Source organism: Alternaria burnsii (assembly GCF_013036055.1).
Source record: "Alternaria burnsii strain CBS107.38 chromosome Unknown 698, whole genome shotgun sequence".
Classification (NCBI taxonomy): Eukaryota; Fungi; Ascomycota; class Dothideomycetes; order Pleosporales; family Pleosporaceae; genus Alternaria; species Alternaria burnsii.
This window is the reverse complement of record NW_024066111.1, coordinates 1,838,907-1,859,087: the sequence shown is the minus strand read 5'-3', so window position 1 is coordinate 1,859,087 and position 20,181 is coordinate 1,838,907. Positions and strand designations below refer to the sequence as shown.

The window sequence follows — 20,181 nt, the reverse complement described above, 5'->3', positions numbered from 1 at the left end:
GGGCGAGCTTCGTGCTAATTCTCTCTCTCACGGCCGAATTTGTCAGAATGGCTATTCGCGGAAACTCATGCGGCGTGGTGCCATGTTGCCCTGCTGCGGCTTGCTGTTCGCTTGACACGCCGCACCTGGATTGAGCTACCCTCTATATTAACTGCCCAGTCTGAACGCCAGACTATGCCAGAAATCCTCCTATTCTATCTACCCGGACACCTGTCGACTACATGTGCATGCGTGGCCGACTACAGCATGCAGTCCACATCTGTCTTCCCCTCTCCTCCCGCTGTCAAATGTAACCGCCCTATCGTACAGTCTTGTGCTGCATGCGCTCTTGTCTATTATTGTGCCGCTCAGAAATGCTCCAACAGAATTGTGACAGACACGCCTACCCCCACAGTCACTGCCAACTAGCGAGTAAAAACATGCTCCTTGGTAGATCAACGCCCCAAAACAACTCGTGGCTGATAAAGCTGTTGTTGGCGCCAGAAACGGTATCCCACCCATGAGTTGGCCAATCCCATTTTATCCCTCACCCGTAATAACGCACATCGGCTAAGCACCTGCATCGATTCTATCACGCTTCCGGCTTCTTGCCGAATCCGGGAATCCCACTGAACTTGCTGCCTACGGGCAACTTGGGTCGGCCAAAGTTCTCGTCCAGGTCGAGGATTACCTTGAGCGCGTTGCGGCTGCGCAGGTACGGCAACGGCGCCGTCGCTTCCTCAAGCCCGACTGATGGTTCCAGACTTGCCGAATCATGGCTAGATCCTGGCATCGGCAGAGCTGTAGACATGTTAGTCGGCCATGTGTGCAACAAGGTGTCATACAAAACTCACCTCGCTGTAGAACTTCATAACCAGCCAGCGTGAAACCGAATTGTGGAGACGATCGCATGATACGGGCAGGCCCGCCTTTGAAGAATGCCTTGAAACCTTCTTCCTTGAAGATGGTTGTCGCCGCATGACGAAGACCAGTGTATGCCACTTCGCCCTTTCGTGCCTCTACCTGTAACCTGGTCTTGATAACGTCGCACGGTGTGGTCAAGTACGCTGCAGGCATACCAGCGATGGCACCAGCGCTCAGCATTTGTAGTACGCCTAGTGACTTTTGTGGACTCTCGCCGAAGAAATCTCTCTTCAGATGGCTGTAGGTAGGGAAGTAGATGGCGGAGAAGGGAACTGATGGACGGGTCAGCGACATCGAGATGCAATAGCAAGCAACACGTACCGTCACGCAGAAGACATGCGCTAGCACCCTTGTAGAGACCAACGAGACCCAAGTTGCGGACGATCCACATGGCGGACCGCCTAGGAACACCCTCAACGTTCTTGGACAGTTCACCCTGGATCTGTAGCCGAATCTTGACAATTTCGAGAGGGTTTGTGAAGACCTGAACATGGCGTATTAGCAATTACTGTTACTTGAGATGATCAAGACAGGGGACAACGTACAACTTGGCAGGCACCGGCAGCACCACCAGCCAGCATCTCGGCGGGAAACTTGATCTGGCCTGTTGCCTTGTCCGTCATCTTTCCACGAACGAGGTCGTTAACTGTGAGCTTGATAGCTTTCTCCGGTGCTACACCAACAAGCTGAGGCAGGACGCCAGAGTAGAGTCCCTTGAAACCCTCATTCTTAATGACCTTCTTTGCACAGTCGAGCGAGTTCTTGTAGAGGACATGTCCAACACCTGAACTTCTCTGGTTCTGCATTCTCGTCTTGACCAAATCAATGGGGTAGACCATAAAGGCACCAAACGCACCAGCCAGCGAACCGAGGGCGAAGTGGTGGATCGACTCCAGAATGTCATGCCATATAGATTTTGTGGTCGCAAAGACCTTTTGGCCGGCTTCGGATATGCCGGCGGCTGCCAAAGATCCTGCAGTGTGCCACGATGGATCGAGGACGCGGGCAAAGTCTCGCAGACCGAGGCGTCCGGAAGCCTCGTCCAAACCAGCAAAGTGGAAAAGAATGTCTGCTTCCATGGGCGTGTAGAGGTTGAAGCGACTTATCCGCGCGGCCTCGTTGAGGAAATCTGTACGAGTGATCTTGCCGTCGGAGCTCTTCTGTGTGGCATTGCGGATGATGAGCTCGATCATGTCCATCTGCTGGATGACGTTCTGGAAGGCGCGCACGTTGGCGTAGGAGATCTTGCTGCCAACCGAGATGTTGCAGAGAGTGGGCAGGTTCTCGAGGAGGTAGTCGGAGAGCTTGTGGCTCGCAGTCTCGCGTATTATGCGCTGGAAGTGCTCCGGCTCGATGAAGCCGTCCTTGTTCTTGTCGAAGTAGGTGAAGCCCTGTCGCACACGCTCTCCCTGTAGCCCTCGCAGCAGCTGGGCAAACTGGGGGTAGGTCATGGTGTGCCTGTGCTTCTTGGAGCCAATGTACAGCGAGGCCCAGCCGCCCTCCCAGTCGAAGGGCAGGCTGTCCTCGGTCTTGTGCGCCTTCCATGTCTCGTAGAAGTCGTCGAAGTTGATGTAGCCGGTCCGCTGCTTGTCGAAGAAGCGGAAGACGACCTCGTACTCGGCGTCGGGTTTGGCGAGCAGGTTCTGGAAGACGGACCAGTCATGGATGCTGACCTTGCCCTTCTGATCGCGATCGGCGACCTGGAAGAGGATGCCATACTGGTACCGCTTGATCTTGTGCTGGAAGCGGGCACGTCATTAGCTTGGATGACTCGATACTATGCAGACAGCCCTGCTTACGTAGTCCTCGCCCTCGGGCGCGACCGCTGTGATGAATTGGTCTTGGTCGAGATAGTATTCGCCTGACTCGTCCTTTTGGGCGTGCTTCATAAAGGCGGCGCGCGTGAGCTGCGACAGCTGGGGCTCGTCGGTGGTGCCCAGCAGCACCTCGCGCACTTCTTCCGTGACGGTCGCCATGGTGAGGGGATGACAGCAGCCCGAGCAGTTGAGGGTGCAATTGACCTGAGCGAGGTCGTTGGGTCAGTTGAGGGAAGGTAGAGAGGGACACAGTACAGGGTGAGTCGGCCAACTCGCCGTCGACAACAGCTCGCGGGTGGCAGCGAGCTCGGAGGTAAGCTAATTTTTAATTGCGAGCCATTGGCGGGGGTCGGAGGAAACGTGGGGAAGGTGCGGCTGCGAACAACGCCCTGAGCTGAGCTACTTGCTGCAGGTGTCGAAGGGAAATCTGAATTCCCAGTACCTAGTGTAGTGCTGCCTTTCACCCTGTGTCTTGTCCGCCTTTACGCAAAGGCATTTGCCGCCTGCTTCCGCCTCGCTCCCGCATTACCTGTTTCTCGACATCGCCTCATCGCCTCATCGCTTGTAGCCCCTGTCAGATTCTATTAAGAGAACACTCTAATCGAGAGCCTCATGCGCCCATCGAGCCACATACCGCTCTTCGGGGATAAGTAATCAGTCTAGCGCAAGGGCGAGTTTGGTATCGCTGAGAAGGCCATCTACCCCGGACTGGTGCGCGCTGTCAAGCTTCTAGCGTCGCCCATTGCCCAGGCACACGCGACCCTCTGCACTGCTTCTTGTGCGTCGTCGAGCACCGGCGGCTGTCAGAAATTCGTCCATCAGAGACTGAAGCATTTCAATCAGTACCAAGTCACCTTGTTTGGCTCTGCGACATCGCTCTCACAAGCACCCAACATACCCGCTTCAACCCGGCACTCGGATCACTAGTTCCATGTACAGAGGCACCTCGCGAACCATGGCCAAGAATAGTCAAAATATGAGAGAAAGACGACCGTTATAGCGCACGCATCCTCAGCGCAGGTAAATCTATCTCGGTGGCCTCTAACACACTTTCCAAGACACTGCAGTGGGATGCACACAGCCAAGGAGCCCTATAGCATGAGCGCGCCCGCGTCAGCTATGACGACACGGCCAATGTCGTTGCATCGACTCCAACTACACCTTCCGTCCAAGCCCACGTGAAGGCTTCAATTTCGCAATCACGTCCAACATCCACCAGCCTATACAGCAATCTCGCCTTGTGTTGATGACATGATGTCGCCTACGTTCTAGGCGCTACCTTCCTATGCCGAATTCCATCGTGCTAGAATATGGCCACTCTTAATAGCTGCTCTGATTGACCCCAATACACAGCCAGCTACAGACACTTCGGAGCACGCGCGGCCTTCAGAGCCAACTGCTTCAATGCGTGTCTGATGTATGCAAGTCTATTGGTAGAAAATTCCTGCACCCTGCGGCCCTCCAAGGCGGAGACAAGACAGCGGGATTTCTGGGCAAGTCTCATGCACTTGGCGGATCCTCACTACAAGCAGCAACATGGTATCGAATCCGCGCTCTAATGGCTGAAAGCAATATACTTGCGCTCCGACCCGTCACCAGATCCTCGGCGCCCATCTTCCAGTATCTTGTCTTCTGGGCACGTCTTGCCATCCTAAGCCCGGCGTCAAGCCGACGCTCTGCACTGCCATATGCTACATATCTACTCGGGTTATATAAGATTGACCATGTTCCCAGGAACCAGGTTTCTGCCAAACACAGATCTACGCCTGCATAATCAAAATGGCGTCTCCAGTCACAGCCAAGTATGATTGGATTCTTGCAATTACCACCATTGCCTTCGTCTTCTCCGCCTTCGGAAACGGTGCCAACGATGTCGCCAACGCCTATGCTACCTCAGTCGCCGCTCGTACCTTGACCATGGTACAGGTTGGTCCGCTTGCCGTAATAACAGAATTCGTCGGTGCCGTCGCGCTTGGAGCTCGTGTGACCTCAACAATCAAGAATGGCATCATCTCTATCGACCGTTTTACAGGCAACCCGGGCGCGCTCATGTTGGCCATGGGCTGTGCTGGTGAGTATCTTCACTCTGTATCAGGAGCTTGAGCTAAATATGAACAGAGGTTGGAAGCGCCACCTGGTTGATGCTTGCTACGCATCTGGGAATGCCCGTGTCGACTACTCAAACAGTCGTTGGCGCTCTTATTGGAGTCGGATTCGCTAGCCAGGCTTCTGTCAAATGGGCGTGGGAGTCCGGCTCTGTATCGCAAGTCGCGGCTTCATGGGGTATCGCACCTTTGATTGCTGGTGCATTCTCTGCTATTATCTTCGGTACCGTCAAGTACTCAGTTCTTGAGCGCAAAGATCCTTTCAAGCACGCCATGCGCCTTATTCCCTTCTACTTCGCCATGACAGGAGCTATCCTAGCCCTGTTCATTGTCGTTGAAGCACCTACAGCACCATCTCTGGAAGAGTTTGGGGCTGGCAAGGCTGCTGGAATCATCCTAGGAGTATTCTTTGGATGCTTGGCCATCTGCTATATCTTCTTCATTCCATTCTTTAAACGCAAACTTATCATGAAGGATCCTCGCGTCCGAATCTGGCACGTCATCTTGGGCCCCCTGCTTCTCAGGGAGACTACCACTCTTTTCTGGCCAGGCAAGGGTAACGAATACGTCACCGATTACTACGAGGATGCCTACGGCGAAGTCCATGCTGGAACCAACGCGAAGCAGGCTGTGACGAATTCGACTAACGACGATGAGATCAAGAAAGTTGATGCAGGATCCCCATCCGGCTCAGTGAACAACAATGGCGTTCTCCCCAGCGACCCAGAGAAGACAAAGCTAGAGGAGAGTGTTAGTGCGCCTGTCCGAAAAATGAGGAAGCCAGAGCCTTACGAACGCTGGATTATTCCCGTCAAGCATCTCTCATGGGTTAACCCTCAGAGGTGGTGGGCATACACCAAGTTCATCTTCCTCCGAGGTGTCACGTGCGACGTCATTACGCACGACAACGACCTTTTGCGCGCTATTCACTCCAAGGCCATTCGTTACGATGTTCGCGTCGAGCATCTATGGACCTACTGCCAAGTTGTCTCCGCCATGATGATGTCCATCGCTCACGGCTCTAATGACGTGGCCAACGCCGTCGGTCCATGGGCCGCTGTTTACCAGACATACCAAGCTGGAGAGGTTGCAACACGCTCCCCTACCCCCGTGTGGTTCTTGGTTGTCGCTGGTCTCTTACTCGGTCTCGGTTTCTGGTTCTACGGATACCACATCGTCCGTGCTCTTGGTAACAAGATCACTCAAATGTCGCCAACACGTGGCTTCTCGGTCGAACTGGGCGCTGCCGTCACCGTCTTGCTTGCCTCTAGACTTGGTCTTCCAGTATCAACAACTCAGTGCTTGACCGGTTCGGCGGTCGGAGTCGCCTTGATGAACTACGACCTTGGTGCCGTCAACTGGCGCCAACTGGCTTTCATCTTCTCAGGATGGGTAAGGTTCCTTCACATTACTCTGACTTCTTATCTCTAACAATTCTAGGTCATGACCCTACCCGTTGCTGGTCTTATCTCCGGTCTTCTTTGCGTCATGGCGCTCAACGCTCCGAGCTTCTAATCAGCTCCAATATGGCATGAGTCCAGATCGATTCTTGATGTGTTTCGAGAGCACATTCCTGTAAACCAAATTGTGAAGGAAGTACAAGGATACCCACAGGTGAATAGCATCTGTAAAATCAATCTTTATGTTTTGTGTATCATCTGCTCGTACGCCTCTTGCTCTTAGCATCTCCAGGGAGCATCACAAATTCGCGTGACTTCTTTGCTCGTGGAGACGAGGGACAGTTATCATTCTAACATGACAACGTCTCCCTTCCTAGTTTCGTCCTTCCAAACGAATACTGCAAAATATAGCGCAAAAATGCAACTATGAAAGCAGGAAGCATGGATTACAGTAAATGGCAGATTGTGGTAAGTGATGTGCGATATAAATCCATGTTCTGGAGATATTCCATGACAAAGATACACAATTTTAGAGTTACACATTTCAAAAGAGAACCCCACGATTGTGAGAAAACAAGCAAGGTATAAATTCGCTTTTACACTCTTCTAATGACTGCTCGTCTAATCCTACTTCAAAGAACACAACAATGCCGGTCCTCCTTCCATCTCTCTATCTCGCCTTCCTGGCTACTCAACTGTATGCACTGAGAATTCACTTCCTGCACCCACCATCCGGCCTCGTCTATCCAACTTCTATCCATGTACTCAAATTCTTCTCGGTCGTAGCTGGATCCCTTTCCTGGACGCTGATCGTCTCGCTTCCAACTTCCGCGGCCATTGGCACTACGGTTATCATTGCCTTCTTCCCCAGCAGCTCACTGTTGTTAACATGGACTGCACTGACAACCTTCTCCCGCACCTTCTCCGTGACCTTTGGCAGTGTGACACCAAAGTACATTGTTAGCGCGGCTCCATTCGCACATGTTGGGCATCCAACGTATATCTCTTATGCATCGGAGTTGATGGGCGCTGTCCTTTATATTGGCTTCTTATCTCCCTGCATGCTCTTCCAAAGGAATGGATATTGAGGGCACCGGGCTGTCGATGCTCATTCGCTGTGTGAGTCTTGTGACAATGGTTGCGGGGTTTATGTGGTTGTATAGGAGATGAGCAAAACTGGAGGAAGAACAGTTTATGAGGAACCAAGAGATTGCGGGTGAAGAGAAGACGGTGGAGGACATCAGATTGGAGTATTAAGCGTACATCAGGAGGGTGAAGAGTTGATGGATCTCGAAGGTGGTTTGAGGTGGCTTAGGAAGCGGACGGAGATATACATGCTGTGTCAATATTGTATTCCATTAAATTACTGTATAATGCTATCTATACAAATGTGGTAAGAATTATACTTTTAGTGGGTCATGCAATTTCTCATCTTTGGTGCATATCGTCAATCATGCCATCTGACTATTTCGGTGCGCTTCCATCCTCGCCTCGCCCTCTTCCTGCATCTGCTGTTGCATACGCGACTCTCTCCTCCTACCCATCTCTTCTTCAATAGCCTGGTTGGGTCCTGGTACCAAGCCCCATGGCCCTTTGCCAATCTTAGCACCCTTATACTTGACGGCTATTCCGACGCATACAGGTCCAATGATTGTATTCAACAAGATAGCCCAAATGGCTGTTATGAAGCCCTGCTGAGAGACGTAAGGTGTGTTGTTGTAGCCAATTTCTACAATTAGCAGACCAATCTCTCCACGTGCGACCATGGCCATGCCAAGCAAAATCATGGGTGACACGGAGGATTGTATCGCAGCTTTACGGGACGGTGAATGAGGAGACGATTTGACTTTTTCGAGCGAATTTCCATTCTCGGCCGCGGACTCTGCTTGTGCTTCGTGCGCTTTCTTGGGGTCATGTTTTGCGGCAGCCCAAATGGGTATCCATGCACCCACGATCGCCTTGCCAAACAGCATGAGTAAGGTGTATACAACGCCTCTCCAGATGGCTTCTCCAGTCCAGAGGTCTAGGAATGGAATTGCGAATCCTATGCTAGCGAAGAAGAGGGGCGCTAACACGTACTGCTGTGCGTCCAAGCAATAGACTTCGAAGGTATGCACGAATGTAGGAGATTTATCTTTGGAACGCTCGCCTTCCTCCCTGCTCATGACCACGAACGGACCTTCCGGATGTGTTGAAGGAAGATACGTCAAGAACGCACCTGCGAGAAAAGCTCCGAATAGAATGGAAGTTCCTGCGTAGGCAGCAATCGAGATGAAGGCTGACAAAACCAGAATCATCAGTATGATGTTGGACAAGTGGTCAAACTTGTGAAAGTGCTTCTCAATGCATCTCCGGAAGATAGGAGCGAAAAACCATTTGGTGAGGACTGGGGTGAGTATCGCCATAGCCGCAGATGCGACGATAGGTCGGCCAATCAACCATCCCAGGTTGACGTTGCCTCCAGAAGCGATACTACCCAAGTCATGGATGACACTGGACATGACGAGACCTGTGACATCGTCAATGACTGCAGCGCTGACGAGTACAGCGCCGACTTTGGTTTGACTGAGATCGACGTCCTTGGAAGCGCTTGAGATGACAGCAAAGGTAGTGCCCAGGCTCGTGGCACTCAGAGCAGCGCCGATGATGAACGTCTCAACAGCGCCGTAGCCGAACCCAAGATACAGCAAGAGATAGCTGAAACCGATTGGACACAGAACACCGGTAGCAGCTCCACAGATCGACAATGTGAAGTTGGCCTTGAGCAGATCCAAGCGAGTGCTCAAACCACCCTCAAAGATAATCAAGATCAAGCCAATGTAGCCAAGATATAGGAACGTTTCTAAATGCCGGGGTACAGATTCAGTAAATGTCGCAAATGAGCCATCCTGTGCAGCAGGGACACGTACCAGCCCAATCATGTTGGAGAATGTTTGCCAACGGCTCGCCGTATATGATGCCTACCGCAATCGGCCCAATGATGCCGGCACGAATAGTCTTGGCCGAAACGTACTCGGCAAGCCATAAGAAGGTGAAGAAAGATACCAGGATAAGAATATCGACGACTTAAGCTTGCGTTAGTTGAGATCGACATTCCAGGGAGGAAGGTGGACAAGGCGACACGCTTACTTTCGGGCTCGTGATACTGCAGAAACGGCGCGGTGTCAGAACTCGAAGACGACATGCTAGGTTGGAGAGGGTGCTGAGAGGCTGGGAGGTCAGCAAGCAACTGCTAAGGCGTTGGGAAACTCTCGGCTGAAGTGAAGAAGCAATGGACCCTGGTGCATTTTGACGACGTCATCTTGAAGGCCCGGTGCTGACCACTTCCAGCCTACGAGCTATGAAAACTCTCAACGGCCAAGACCACGTGCAAGGACTATAGTGTCATGATAGTGGCATCTCGCCCAGTTCGCAGTAAATCTACACGCGGCTCCGGCATCTCGATCCACACTTGTCTTCACCACCGCGTCCGTGCGCCGGGGTATCTCCGCTCAGTCTCGACTCCGCCAACCTGCACGATGCACCCTCAGAGGACCACTCACATTCAAGTCGGGCAAGGCTTGACGCTCCTAACGCGAAGCTTGAGTCTGCGAAACGCGTATCGTCTGCTCCACCGCGGCATTGAAACGGCAGGTTCTGCATGAGGCCACTTGGAGAGGCAGGACCAAGAAGATCCTGAGGTGCCAAGGCCATGAATGCCGCGTAGCCGTGACCTCCCAGCAAACCCCCGTAATGTGATGAGCACTCAGTGGCCATCTCCGTCGCCAAGGGTGGAGAAAAGTTTGCTCGCTAACTTGGCAGTGGCCCTCTGAATACCTTGGCGGGAACTCTCGTGACGCTTGGCATATCTTTGCAGAGCCGTCTTCCCACACCGACTTCCCCACTGCTCAACATATATCTTGAAGATATCTAGGACCTTTCCACATTTCCTCCTCTTTCCTACCACCAACCTCTCGTCGGTATCTTCACGTTCTCGCTCCAAGTTTGCTCCAAACTTTGCCAACACTCTTACATCGTCAACTCCAAACCCACCCATACAAACCTTACAACTCGCCAATCACGGCGTTGAATTAGGAGGAGTCTGCACCCCCGCCCCGTTCTGAAGTCCTCTATGTATACTACACTCAACACCCAATCCAACAAATTTGTCCACGTGGCCATAGTCCGCGGGAGAAGAGTACGCAGAAGGCTAGAGCGTTGATCTCAGTCTCGTCTGCCGATATCCGTATACACGCAATCACCCCATATTTACAGCCCGACTACCGAAGACCCACCTCTTCCAAATAATAAAAATAATCCTCGATCATGGGGAAAAAAGCAACAACCCTGGAGGGTCACGTCAGTGGCCAATGCAACAAACCCATGTCACTGCCCGCTCACAGCCTTACGCTCGAACAAGTCAAGACTGAGCTGAAGACTGAAGAATGGCATGGTCTGGACGACGCCGAAGCCAAGCGCCGTGTCGATGAGTATGGCTCCAACGAACTTGGTGAGGCTGAGAGCGTCTCGCCAGTAAAGATTCTGATTGCTCAAGTCGCCAATGCCATGACTCTAGTTCTCATCATGGCTATGGCCGTCAGCTTTGGTATCAAGTCTTGGATTGAAGGCGGTGTCGTCGCCTTCGTCATCGGACTGAACATTGTCGTTGGCTTCTTTCAAGAGTGGTCTGCCGAGAAGACGATGGATTCTCTACGATCACTCAGTTCACCAACCGCCCGTCTCATTCGTAGTGGCCAACAGGTCACAGTACCCTCCGCTGAAGTCGTTCCCGGAGATGTCATTGAGGTCAAGGTTGGAGACACTATCCCTGCCGATATTAGGGTTTTTGACGCAGTCAACTTCGAGACTGACGAAGCCTTACTTACCGGAGAGTCCCTTCCTGTTCGCAAGCAAGAGGACGCTACCTTTGATGAGAAGACTGGGCCTGGTGATCGCCTTAACGTCGCCTACAGTTCGTCCTCGGTCACCAAGGGCAGAGCCAAGGGAATCGTTTTCGCGACTGGCGCCTACACTGAGATTGGCGCCATCGCTGCTCAACTCCGTGAGACCAAGTCGAAAGTTCGACCAGTCAAGCGAAAGGAGAACGGAAAGGCAAAGCCACATCGTTACCTCGAGGCTTACACACTTACCACTACCGACGCCATCGGTCGCTTTTTGGGTCTCAACATAGGAACACCTCTCCAGAAGAAGCTTTCCAGGCTGGCAGTATTGCTCTTCTTCATCGCTGTTGTTTGTGCCATTATTGTCCTTGCAGCCAACGAGTTCAGTTCTCGTCAGGAAGTCATCATTTACGCTGTCGCGACAGGCTTGTCCATGATTCCAGCTAGTTTGGTCGTTGTGCTCACAATTACCATGGCAGCGGGCACCAAGTCCATGGTTAAGCGAAATGTTATCGTCCGTAACCTCAAGTCCCTAGAGGCTCTCGGTGGTGTTACCGATATTTGCTCCGACAAGACAGGAACACTCACCCAGGGTAAGATGATTGCCCGTGGTGCTTGGATCCCAGGCGTTGGAACGTATACTATTGAGGAATCTACCGCTCCGCAAGACCCAACCGCTGGTCACGTCCGCTTTGGATCCGCAGCTCCTAGCAAGATGGACCTCAAGTCTGGAGGTGATGCTTGCGGTGAGCGTCTCTCTGTCGACAAGCTTGAGAGCCACAACGTCGAGGGCTTCGGCGAGTTCCTTAAGGTCGCGTCTCTGGCTAACTTAGCTGCCGTCAAGCAAAACAACGAAGGTACGTGGGAGGCCCACGGAGATCCCACTGAAATCGCTATCCAAGTTTTCGCATCTCGATTCGGTATGAACCGTAGCCATCTCGTAAAGGGCGATTCTGCTACGTGGGAGGATCTTGTTGAGCTTCCTTTCGATTCCGACGTCAAGCGCATGTCCGTTATCATGAAACACGCAAGTGGCAACTACGCTTTCACCAAGGGTGCCGTAGAGCGCGTTATCCAGAGCTGTACCACCTACTTGGCCGATGGCAAGGAGCAATCCCAGCCTGTCACTGAAGAGTTCCGTAACGAAATCCTCGCCCACATGGCATCTTTGGCCGGTCTTGGTCTGCGTGTCTTGGCTTTGGCTAGCAAGAAGTATCCCGCCGACGTGGAGAAGGGCGCCGAGGTTGAACGTGCCTCCGTAGAATCTGAGCTTGTCTTCCGTGGTCTGATTGGTCTTTACGATCCTCCCCGCCCCGAATCCGCTGTCGCTGTCCGCCAATGCCACGAGGCTGGTATTGAGGTCCATATGTTGACTGGAGACCATCCAGGTAAGCTTCGACTATACAAGATCCTTGTGAGATATACACTGACTTTGTACCTCTCCAGATACGGCGCGCGCAATCGCTATCGAAGTTGGCATCTTGCCATCCGCTGAGCGTTACAAGAAGATCTCTACCGATGTCGCCAAGAACCTTGTTATGACCGCGTCCGAGTTCGACGACCTTTCCGATGACCAAGTTGATGAGCTTCCTGTTCTGCCATTGGTTGTGGCCCGTTGTGCGCCTAGCACCAAGGTCCGCATGATCGAAGCTCTCCACCGCCGCGACCGATTCTGCGCCATGACTGGTGACGGTGTCAACGATTCTCCTTCGCTCAAGCGTGCCGATGTTGGTATTGCCATGGGACAGGCCGGTTCAGACGTCGCCAAGGAAGCCTCCGACATCGTCCTCACAGACGACAACTTTGCGTCCATTCTCGCCGCCATTGAAGAAGGTCGTCGTATTTTCGACAATATCCAGAAGTTTGTGTTGCACGTCTTGGCTGAGAACGTCGCTCAGGCTGGTACGCTTCTTGTTGGCCTCGCCTTCAAAGACAGGACTGGTCTTTCCGTCTTTCCTCTCGCTCCTGTACAGGTTGTCTGGATTATCATGGCTACTTCAGGATTGCCAGACATGGGTCTCGGTTTCGAACGCGCTGTCCCTGACATTCTGCAACGCCCACCTCAATCCCTCAAGACAGGTATCTTCACCTTGGAGTTCCTTGTCGACATGGTCGTTTATGGTCTCTGGATCACTCTTCTCTGCTTGGCCAGTTTCGTCCTCGTCGTCTTTGGTTTCGGTGATGGTGAACTTGGTACGGGTTGTAACGAGACATACTCCGAACAGTGTGAGTTGGTGTTCCGCGCCCGCGCTTGCACATTCGCCTGTTTGACATGGTTCGCTCTCTTCCTCGCCTGGGAGATGATTGATATGCGTCGCTCTTTCTTCCGCATGCAGCCTGGCAGTAAGCGCTACTTCACCCAGTGGATGTTTGATGTATGGAGGAACCAGTTCCTCTTCTGGGCCATCATGGTTGGTTTTGTTCTCCTGTTCCCGCTCATCTACATCCCCACGCTCAACACAGTCGTGTTCAAGCATGCGCCTATCGACTGGGAATGGGGTATCGTTTTCATCGAGACCGGCATCTTCTTTGCGGGTATTGAGTTCTGGAAGTGGTGCAAGCGCGTCTACTTCCGCCGCAAGGGAGCCAAGCACGGTACCGGAAAGGTTGACAAGAACATGGAGATTGAGGACCGTGTCTTTGGTCGTTACTATAGCCGCGACTCATCCACTACTGGCAACGAGAGCGTGCAGGAGAAGGCTTAAGCGTTCAGTCTGAGATATTGTAAAGAGACAAGGCTGCAGATGCGTTCCACCAGCAGAACACCTGCCCAGCACAAAAGTTAGTTACCTTAGTATATAGAATGATTAGAAATGACCACGACAACGTAGCTTGCGTTAAACAATAAAATGATATCATATCAAACTCCTGCCTTTTTGTTTTCTATACTTGTATCACATTGCAACTCTTTCACGCTCAAAGTCGACAGTATGTAGCGATCCTCAGTCGCCCGTGCTCTGGGACCCATCCATTACACTAGCCGATTTGGGCGACACGTAGAACGAATGGACTCGGGTTGAGGTGGAAATTTGAATTCAGTGACAACGGCTTGGAGATACACAGATGGGGGAAGTTGGTGCTCTTGAGCCCTTCTTTCGTGAGGCGCAGCAGCCAAAGGTAGACTGCGGCATTTTGTTGGCGTGACGGTAGTGGTTGCGGCATTTACTTACCACCAGGCCTATATGAGATGAGATCGTCAAGAACACCATGTCTACGCAAGGAATCATTAGAGCAGCGTTATGGAAAATTATGGTTGATGCAATATGTGAGCGAACCTCCAGTTGAGCTACTGGGGAAGTGCAAATTACGTGGTGAGGATGCGAGAAGGAACGCGATTTATGTACGTCAAGTGAAAGCCTATCAAAGGAGCTTTGAGATCTTCGCGCTACTGTGAGAGATGGACATGGATGAGACGCTCGTCTAAACATTGGTGTTTATGGAACAGTATTCATGGTCAAAGTGTAGTGGGGATGGCTACCTTTTTTAAGCACTTCTCGCCCGAGGTACATAATGACACAGATCGCGGTATTTGAAAGGGTACTTGATTGTCTTCTATACGACCAATCGTCCTGGCTCAACCTCGAGGACGGTCTTGACGCGCTCAAGGAAGACGCGGCCGCGCTTCTCGTCGCCTTTGGGCACGCTTACGCTGAAGACATTCAGGGGTCCAGCAACGCCTGCTGCGCCGGTGACGGATTTCCTGGTGGAAGCCTTCTTGCCAGCCAGCATGTCAAGGATATCGGACTTTGATGCTGGGGCACGCTTGCTAGGAATAGCAGTTGGGGGCAGCGCAGTCACTTGTGGGACGAAGTTTCCATGCGAGTACTTTCCGGCTACCTTGTCTAGGCCAAGGACTGCATTGAACAGCTCGTCGGCAGATTGCTTCGCGACTTTGGATCGCGGGAGGTCTTCGTTCGCAAGCTCGGCAGCACGCGCAACAAAAGTGGATAGCGGTAGGAAGACGCCTATCGAGTCCTTGACGCGCTTCTGGCACTCGATGACTGCGGTGAGAGAGACGGGCAATGCCACCTCAATCGGGAGGTCCTCAACAAGTGCAGGCGCTTCAGCTGCAGTCTTCTTAGGCGCCTCCTTCTTTGCCATGACCTTGATGTTGGAAAGATCGAGGTGGGAAAGCTTGGTGAAGCGGCTCGCAAGCTCTGAGGGGTATGCGTTCTCGATGTGACCAATGTATGCAAGTACATCTCCCTTGAGTAACCTGCCACCAGGCCCAGTCGCAGGGATCTTGTCAGCCTCCTCCTTGGGCAGCCCGTTCAGTGTCAGCAACTGCTGTACAGAGGGGTACAACGGATAAGTTTGCTTGGAGGCCTTGCCGCTCGAGGCTTTCTTGGAAGCATCGGACTTTGCAGGCGGGGCAGAGGTTCGCTCCTCCTTTGGTACGGGTGCGGGCTCCTTGTTGGACTCTTTGGGCGCTTCAGCCTCCTTCTTGGGTGCAGGGCTGTCTTGGGCGGGTATCTCGAGGGTGCTCAAGTCGTCGCCGGGCTCTGCAGTGACTGCTATCCGTGTGCCGACCTGGACTGCTTTGGAACCGTCCTGGACCTACGGCCTCGATTAGCCACGAACTGAAGCAATGCGTCTTTGCCACGTACCGTGATCTTTGCTAGTATGCCGTCATCCTGCGCCTCCACGTCCATCTGCGCCTTGTCCGTCTCGATCTCGAGGAGCACGTCGCCGGCGGAGAAAGAGTCTCCCTCCTTGATCTTCCAGCTCGCGATGTTGCCCTCGGTCATGGTCGGTGATAGTGCAGGCATGTTGAAGTTTTGCGCGGCGAGCGCGGCCTGGCTCGAGTGAAGTCCTGCCCGTCGTGTCAGTATATTTGTGCATTCCCCGGTATTTTGGCGTGTCTTTTGTACCTCTGCGGGCGCCATGGCTGCGCAACTGCTGCGAGGCAGCCCGCGCTGAGACCCTACATACCGTGGCGAGCGAAGCCATGTGGAATCAATCGGCCGACTGAGACAATGGCAGTGGGAGGATTGTTTGGCGACGGGGCTGATCTGCTGGCGGAAATGTTGGGCGGAACAAGCTTCGGAGGTGTCTGGCGGGACGCGCTTGGGCCCGCTTTCTAGTTGGACTTTTTCCCGATATATCGCTACTCCATCCACGCTCATAGCCGTACATCGAGTATCCCATACTAATACAGACACCATGCCCGCCTTTTCCCGGGGCTTCGACGCCTTCATGCGCCAGAATTCCTTCCGCCTCCCCTCATCTCTCCGCGCAGCCCTCTTCGGAACACGAGAATCCTTCTTCACACCCACCACGCTTCGCCAGAATCGCTCCTTCACCTCGTCCGTACTTCGACGCTACCAATATCACAAGAGCACTGTTGTCACACCAAAAGCCGGTGGATTTGTAAGCAACGACCCCGTTCTACGCCGAGTAGTCCAAACCCGTCAGCCTATCCTACTATACCAAGCGCCTAAGAACAAATGGTACTATCTCAAGGTATACGGAACGGGGGCATTATGGATAGGAGTTGGGGCATATTCCATCAAATTCAATGACGACATCAAAGACAAGGGATTGTCCTTCTTCGTACGACCAACGTATATCGTGATAGGAGTGGCCTTCGTCATCATCGGCTGCTATACCTGTACAGCGCCTAGCAATCGCATGCGAGCGTTGGAAGTACTCCCAAGTTTGCAGGGCGGGCCCATGCAATTGCGCATGACTGTCAAGCCAGTGCCGTGGCTGAAAGAGCGCGTCATATACTCAAATCTGGGAGCAGTGACGATAAGTGAGAAAACGGAACCCATGGTGCAAGAGTTGCTTGAGGCAGAACGTTTCAGGAAGCAAAGACTATGGGACGACTTGGGACATATGAACATTGCGGCCCGTGTCTGGGAAGGATCTGCGCGCTGGGTGCATCAGAAGTGGACAAACTTCTTCTTGAAGTTTAAATTCGCAGTACTGAGGTTCGGTATCGCCAAGGTCAAAGTAGAGGGAGACGAGTGGAAGATTGACTGCTCGGGCTACTTGTTGGAGAACGGCAGAGGTACGACTTCATCATCATTGTTCTCGGAGTAATTCTAACGAGATATAGCGGTCGACCGAATCATTCCCGAAGAGTAGGAAAACCTTGCGTATTTTTCTGGGAGTGATCTTACGAAGCACTTTGAAAAGTTGCCACCTATTTACGACGACGAACGGCCCACCGGGATAGTGAAAGCACTTGTCGTACAACCGGTAACAAATTTTGCAGGCATTGCAAGTCACGTTAGTCCACAAACTGACCACATAGGAGCTGTTGCGCTCCCTGGAGGTAGGCGATCCACTTGTATATTAAACAGCAGACAGCTGCAAATTTATGTAAGATACGACCCCAGCCCTAGCAACGGCATGGTATTGCCGAAAACACCTATGCAACGAACACTCTGATGCAAAGCTGGCGAATGCAGTTCCAGCCTCATATGCTTTATGTCTATCCTGAAAGCAGTCGTCTTGCCTTTGGTGAGAGATGCAGGGAACTTGAGCAATCCACTACTCAAATCGCGAGCGATCACACTTACACTGTCACTTCCTTTCGTCCATTTGTCACGGTCGGTTCCACAGCCATGCCTGTAAGTACCAGGTCTGTGCTTGCAAGCAAGGCTGAATCGGTTGCAATGACAGCCAACGCTGCATACGGCATGACTTCGTAGGCGAGCTGAGCATATATAGCATAAGCAAAACCGCCTATTGTGGATACTACTACTGTCGATCTCATTCTTGTAGGTTCTATGTGGTAGGATAAAAGTTGTTTCCAAAAGTGTCTGAACAACAAAATGACGATTTAGAGCTCGTTCAAATCTAAGGGTAGAGTTTGCGTCTTACGATGCGGACTCTCGAACTCAGGAACGGCGAGCTCCGCCGACAAAAAAAACATTCTTGCCATCCTATTTATACTCGGAACTGCAAAGTGCAGCATAAAATGTTACTATGTAGTACCAATCATATACATCTCTTCGTAACGTTTGTCGCACTATACACACTACCATAATCACAACGCTATCCAGTACGCCACACCCTCAGTCCCCTTGTAGAATTGCGTGAAAGCGCCGACCGTCGAACTGCGCCATTTGTCAACAGCCATTCCAGAGTTCATTGTTGGCCAGAAGAGACAACTTACCCTCTCATCTGCTCCTTATCCTTTGCTTTTTGCCAATCTTTCCAGCGTTCCTTCTCACTAAGATTTGCATCACGCCATCTTTCTTTGCCCGTTTCTGCGGATTTCGATCGCCGTGAACTGGAGTGCGAGGAAGAGCCATGAATATGGAGTTTTGATCGCCAGGATGTTGCAGAGGATGGACGTTCTGGTAAAGGGGATGGAGGCTTGAGGGTCGTTGACGATGTTGTGGTAGTGGACACACTATCCACGTTTACAAGAGGAGTCGTGGACTTTTTTATCCAAGCAGAAGGCTTGGAGTTTGTTGTTTTGTATGGATCAGTCATGGCTGTGATGATTTGTGCAGATATGGATGCGCAACTACGGAGTTGTAGACGAAGATGTTCACGGCAGCGTAGAAGGTGCGCAAGATGAGAAGATACAAGGCGTGTCAGTAGTTTGGAGCAGTCAGTATTAACCTCATGTAGATCAAGGTGCAAGCATGTTGTGTTGAGAGTTGGGCGTGGCTGTGAAGTCGTATAGCATGACGGGCGCAAGGCGTCCACTGGGCTGAGCTTGCTAGCATTTATCCGGTATTGTGGCGCAATCGCCCAGGCGTGGCGTTGCACATAGCTACGTGGAGCCAAGCAGATATTTGCAGTAGAGATGTCCAATTAAACATGCTTTAAGTTGCTAGCTCTACGTCGTCAAGGTTCTTCCGTATGAACTTTGTTACAGCATCCAGTCCGTTCTGAACAACGTCTGTCTGGTTAACATAGCCAATCCTGACATAGCCCTTGAACTCTTCGCCGAAACAGGTACTGCCAGGTACGAACATGACGCCCGTCGCTTCCAGCAGCTTTTTGCAAAAGTCGACTGAGTCGACGGGCTTTCCCTCCCTGTGAAACTTGACGAAAGCTGTAGTGCCAGCAACGGGCCTGACCCATTCACACTCGTCTTCGTTTTTGAGTTGAAACTTTTCCAGAATGGCCATGTTTTTCCTCGCGAGTTCGAGGTTGCGGGCTAGCAGCTGGTGCACTGTTGCCGAGTGTAGCGCATATGCTGCGATGCATTCATCGAAGTAGGAGACAGAGATGGTGGTGTAATGACGCGCTGAAGCGATTCTCTCAATGATCTCAGAGCTACGAGAAGCTATCCATCCTATGCGAATACCGGCAAGTGAATAGGCCTTTGACATGGAGCCCGTGACGATGACGTTGTCGTAGCCCATGGATAGGAGAGACGGTGGAAACTCCTTGTCCAATGGACTGATGGAATGGAACAGTGGCCGATAGACCTCATCACTCATGATAGTAATATTCTTTTCAGAAGCAATGTCGATGAGTTCTTGTAGGAAAGTCTTGCCTAGGATGGCACCAGTAGGGTTGTTGGGGTTGTTGATGACGATGAGCCTGGTGTTGGGCTTGATGAGCGACTTGAGGTCGTCGATTTTAGGTACCCATTTGTTCTCGGGTGTAGCTTTCCACAAGTCGACTTCAGCGCCCAATTGCTTAGGGACCTCGTAGAGAGATTGGTAGGTGGGGTAGTGGCAGATGACATGGTCTCCAGGGCCGGCGAGAGCGTATGCAGTCAGATAATTTGCTTGAATGGCACCAGGAGTGATAAGGATGCTGTCTGGGGAGAGTGGGTTTGTGACTTTTGCAGAATACAGCCGGGCGAGGTTGTTGCGTAGCTCGTCACTTCCTCTAATGGTACCGTATGTGAGGACACGCGAGGTATCGAAAACTGGTCGGTTTTTGTCCTCGGACAGCTCGCGTAGCTGATCGACGGAGATTGAAGCACAACATGTTTCGGCGACGTTGTACTTGCACTTTGTCTCGTATGCGTCCATCCACTGGGGACGTTAGTTTATATATTCCCCACGTGGAGGAGATGCGGGGATGAACCTACGGACTCGACGGCGAAGTCGTCGATTTTGACCATGTTGACGGATGAGAGGGTTGGTCAGTTGTT

At 52.1% G+C, this 20,181-nt stretch overlaps 8 protein-coding genes across 8 annotated transcripts; 3 read left to right on the top strand and 5 right to left on the bottom strand.

Annotated features, from left to right (window-relative positions):
• Window positions 1–571: 571 nt before the first annotated feature.
• On the bottom strand, window positions 572–2,879 carry GT037_004787 (calcium-binding mitochondrial carrier protein aralar1; the record flags this gene model as incomplete). Its single annotated transcript, XM_038929834.1, has 5 exons — window positions 572–780; window positions 834–1,175; window positions 1,225–1,387; window positions 1,449–2,642; window positions 2,703–2,879. The coding sequence occupies 5 exons, from the start codon at window positions 2,877–2,879 to the stop codon at window positions 572–574; spliced, it is 2,085 nt and encodes a 694-aa protein (XP_038788106.1).
• A 1,620-nt stretch (window positions 2,880–4,499) lies between these two features.
• On the top strand, window positions 4,500–6,340 carry GT037_004786 (phosphate-repressible phosphate permease; the record flags this gene model as incomplete). Its single annotated transcript, XM_038929833.1, has 3 exons — window positions 4,500–4,791; window positions 4,839–6,217; window positions 6,266–6,340. 3 exons carry the CDS (start codon window positions 4,500–4,502, stop codon window positions 6,338–6,340), a joined length of 1,746 nt encoding a protein of 581 aa, XP_038788105.1.
• Window positions 6,341–6,967: 627 nt separating this feature from the next.
• Window positions 6,968–7,183, bottom strand: GT037_004785 (uncharacterized protein; the record flags this gene model as incomplete). The annotated part of the gene is made up of 1 exon (XM_038929832.1): window positions 6,968–7,183. One exon carries the CDS (start codon window positions 7,181–7,183, stop codon window positions 6,968–6,970), a length of 216 nt encoding a protein of 71 aa, XP_038788104.1.
• A 493-nt stretch (window positions 7,184–7,676) lies between these two features.
• Window positions 7,677–9,409, bottom strand: GT037_004784 (sodium hydrogen exchanger; the record flags this gene model as incomplete). The annotated part of the gene is made up of 3 exons (XM_038929831.1): window positions 7,677–9,067; window positions 9,135–9,290; window positions 9,355–9,409. 3 exons carry the CDS (start codon window positions 9,407–9,409, stop codon window positions 7,677–7,679), a joined length of 1,602 nt encoding a protein of 533 aa, XP_038788103.1.
• Window positions 9,410–10,530: 1,121 nt separating this feature from the next.
• GT037_004783 (potassium sodium eff) lies at window positions 10,531–13,810 on the top strand (the record flags this gene model as incomplete). Its single annotated transcript, XM_038929830.1, has 2 exons — window positions 10,531–12,493; window positions 12,552–13,810. The coding sequence occupies 2 exons, from the start codon at window positions 10,531–10,533 to the stop codon at window positions 13,808–13,810; spliced, it is 3,222 nt and encodes a 1,073-aa protein (XP_038788102.1).
• Window positions 13,811–14,657: 847 nt separating this feature from the next.
• On the bottom strand, window positions 14,658–15,991 carry GT037_004782 (pyruvate dehydrogenase protein x component; the record flags this gene model as incomplete). The annotated part of the gene is made up of 2 exons (XM_038929829.1): window positions 14,658–15,662; window positions 15,713–15,991. The coding sequence occupies 2 exons, from the start codon at window positions 15,989–15,991 to the stop codon at window positions 14,658–14,660; spliced, it is 1,284 nt and encodes a 427-aa protein (XP_038788101.1).
• Window positions 15,992–16,268: 277 nt separating this feature from the next.
• Window positions 16,269–17,195, top strand: GT037_004781 (uncharacterized protein; the record flags this gene model as incomplete). The annotated part of the gene is made up of 2 exons (XM_038929828.1): window positions 16,269–17,118; window positions 17,167–17,195. The coding sequence occupies 2 exons, from the start codon at window positions 16,269–16,271 to the stop codon at window positions 17,193–17,195; spliced, it is 879 nt and encodes a 292-aa protein (XP_038788100.1).
• Window positions 17,196–18,102: 907 nt separating this feature from the next.
• GT037_004780 (plp-dependent transferase) lies at window positions 18,103–20,151 on the bottom strand (the record flags this gene model as incomplete). The annotated part of the gene is made up of 4 exons (XM_038929827.1): window positions 18,103–18,172; window positions 18,232–18,734; window positions 18,911–20,062; window positions 20,119–20,151. The coding sequence occupies 4 exons, from the start codon at window positions 20,149–20,151 to the stop codon at window positions 18,103–18,105; spliced, it is 1,758 nt and encodes a 585-aa protein (XP_038788099.1).
• Between the last annotated feature and the right edge of the window lie 30 nt (window positions 20,152–20,181).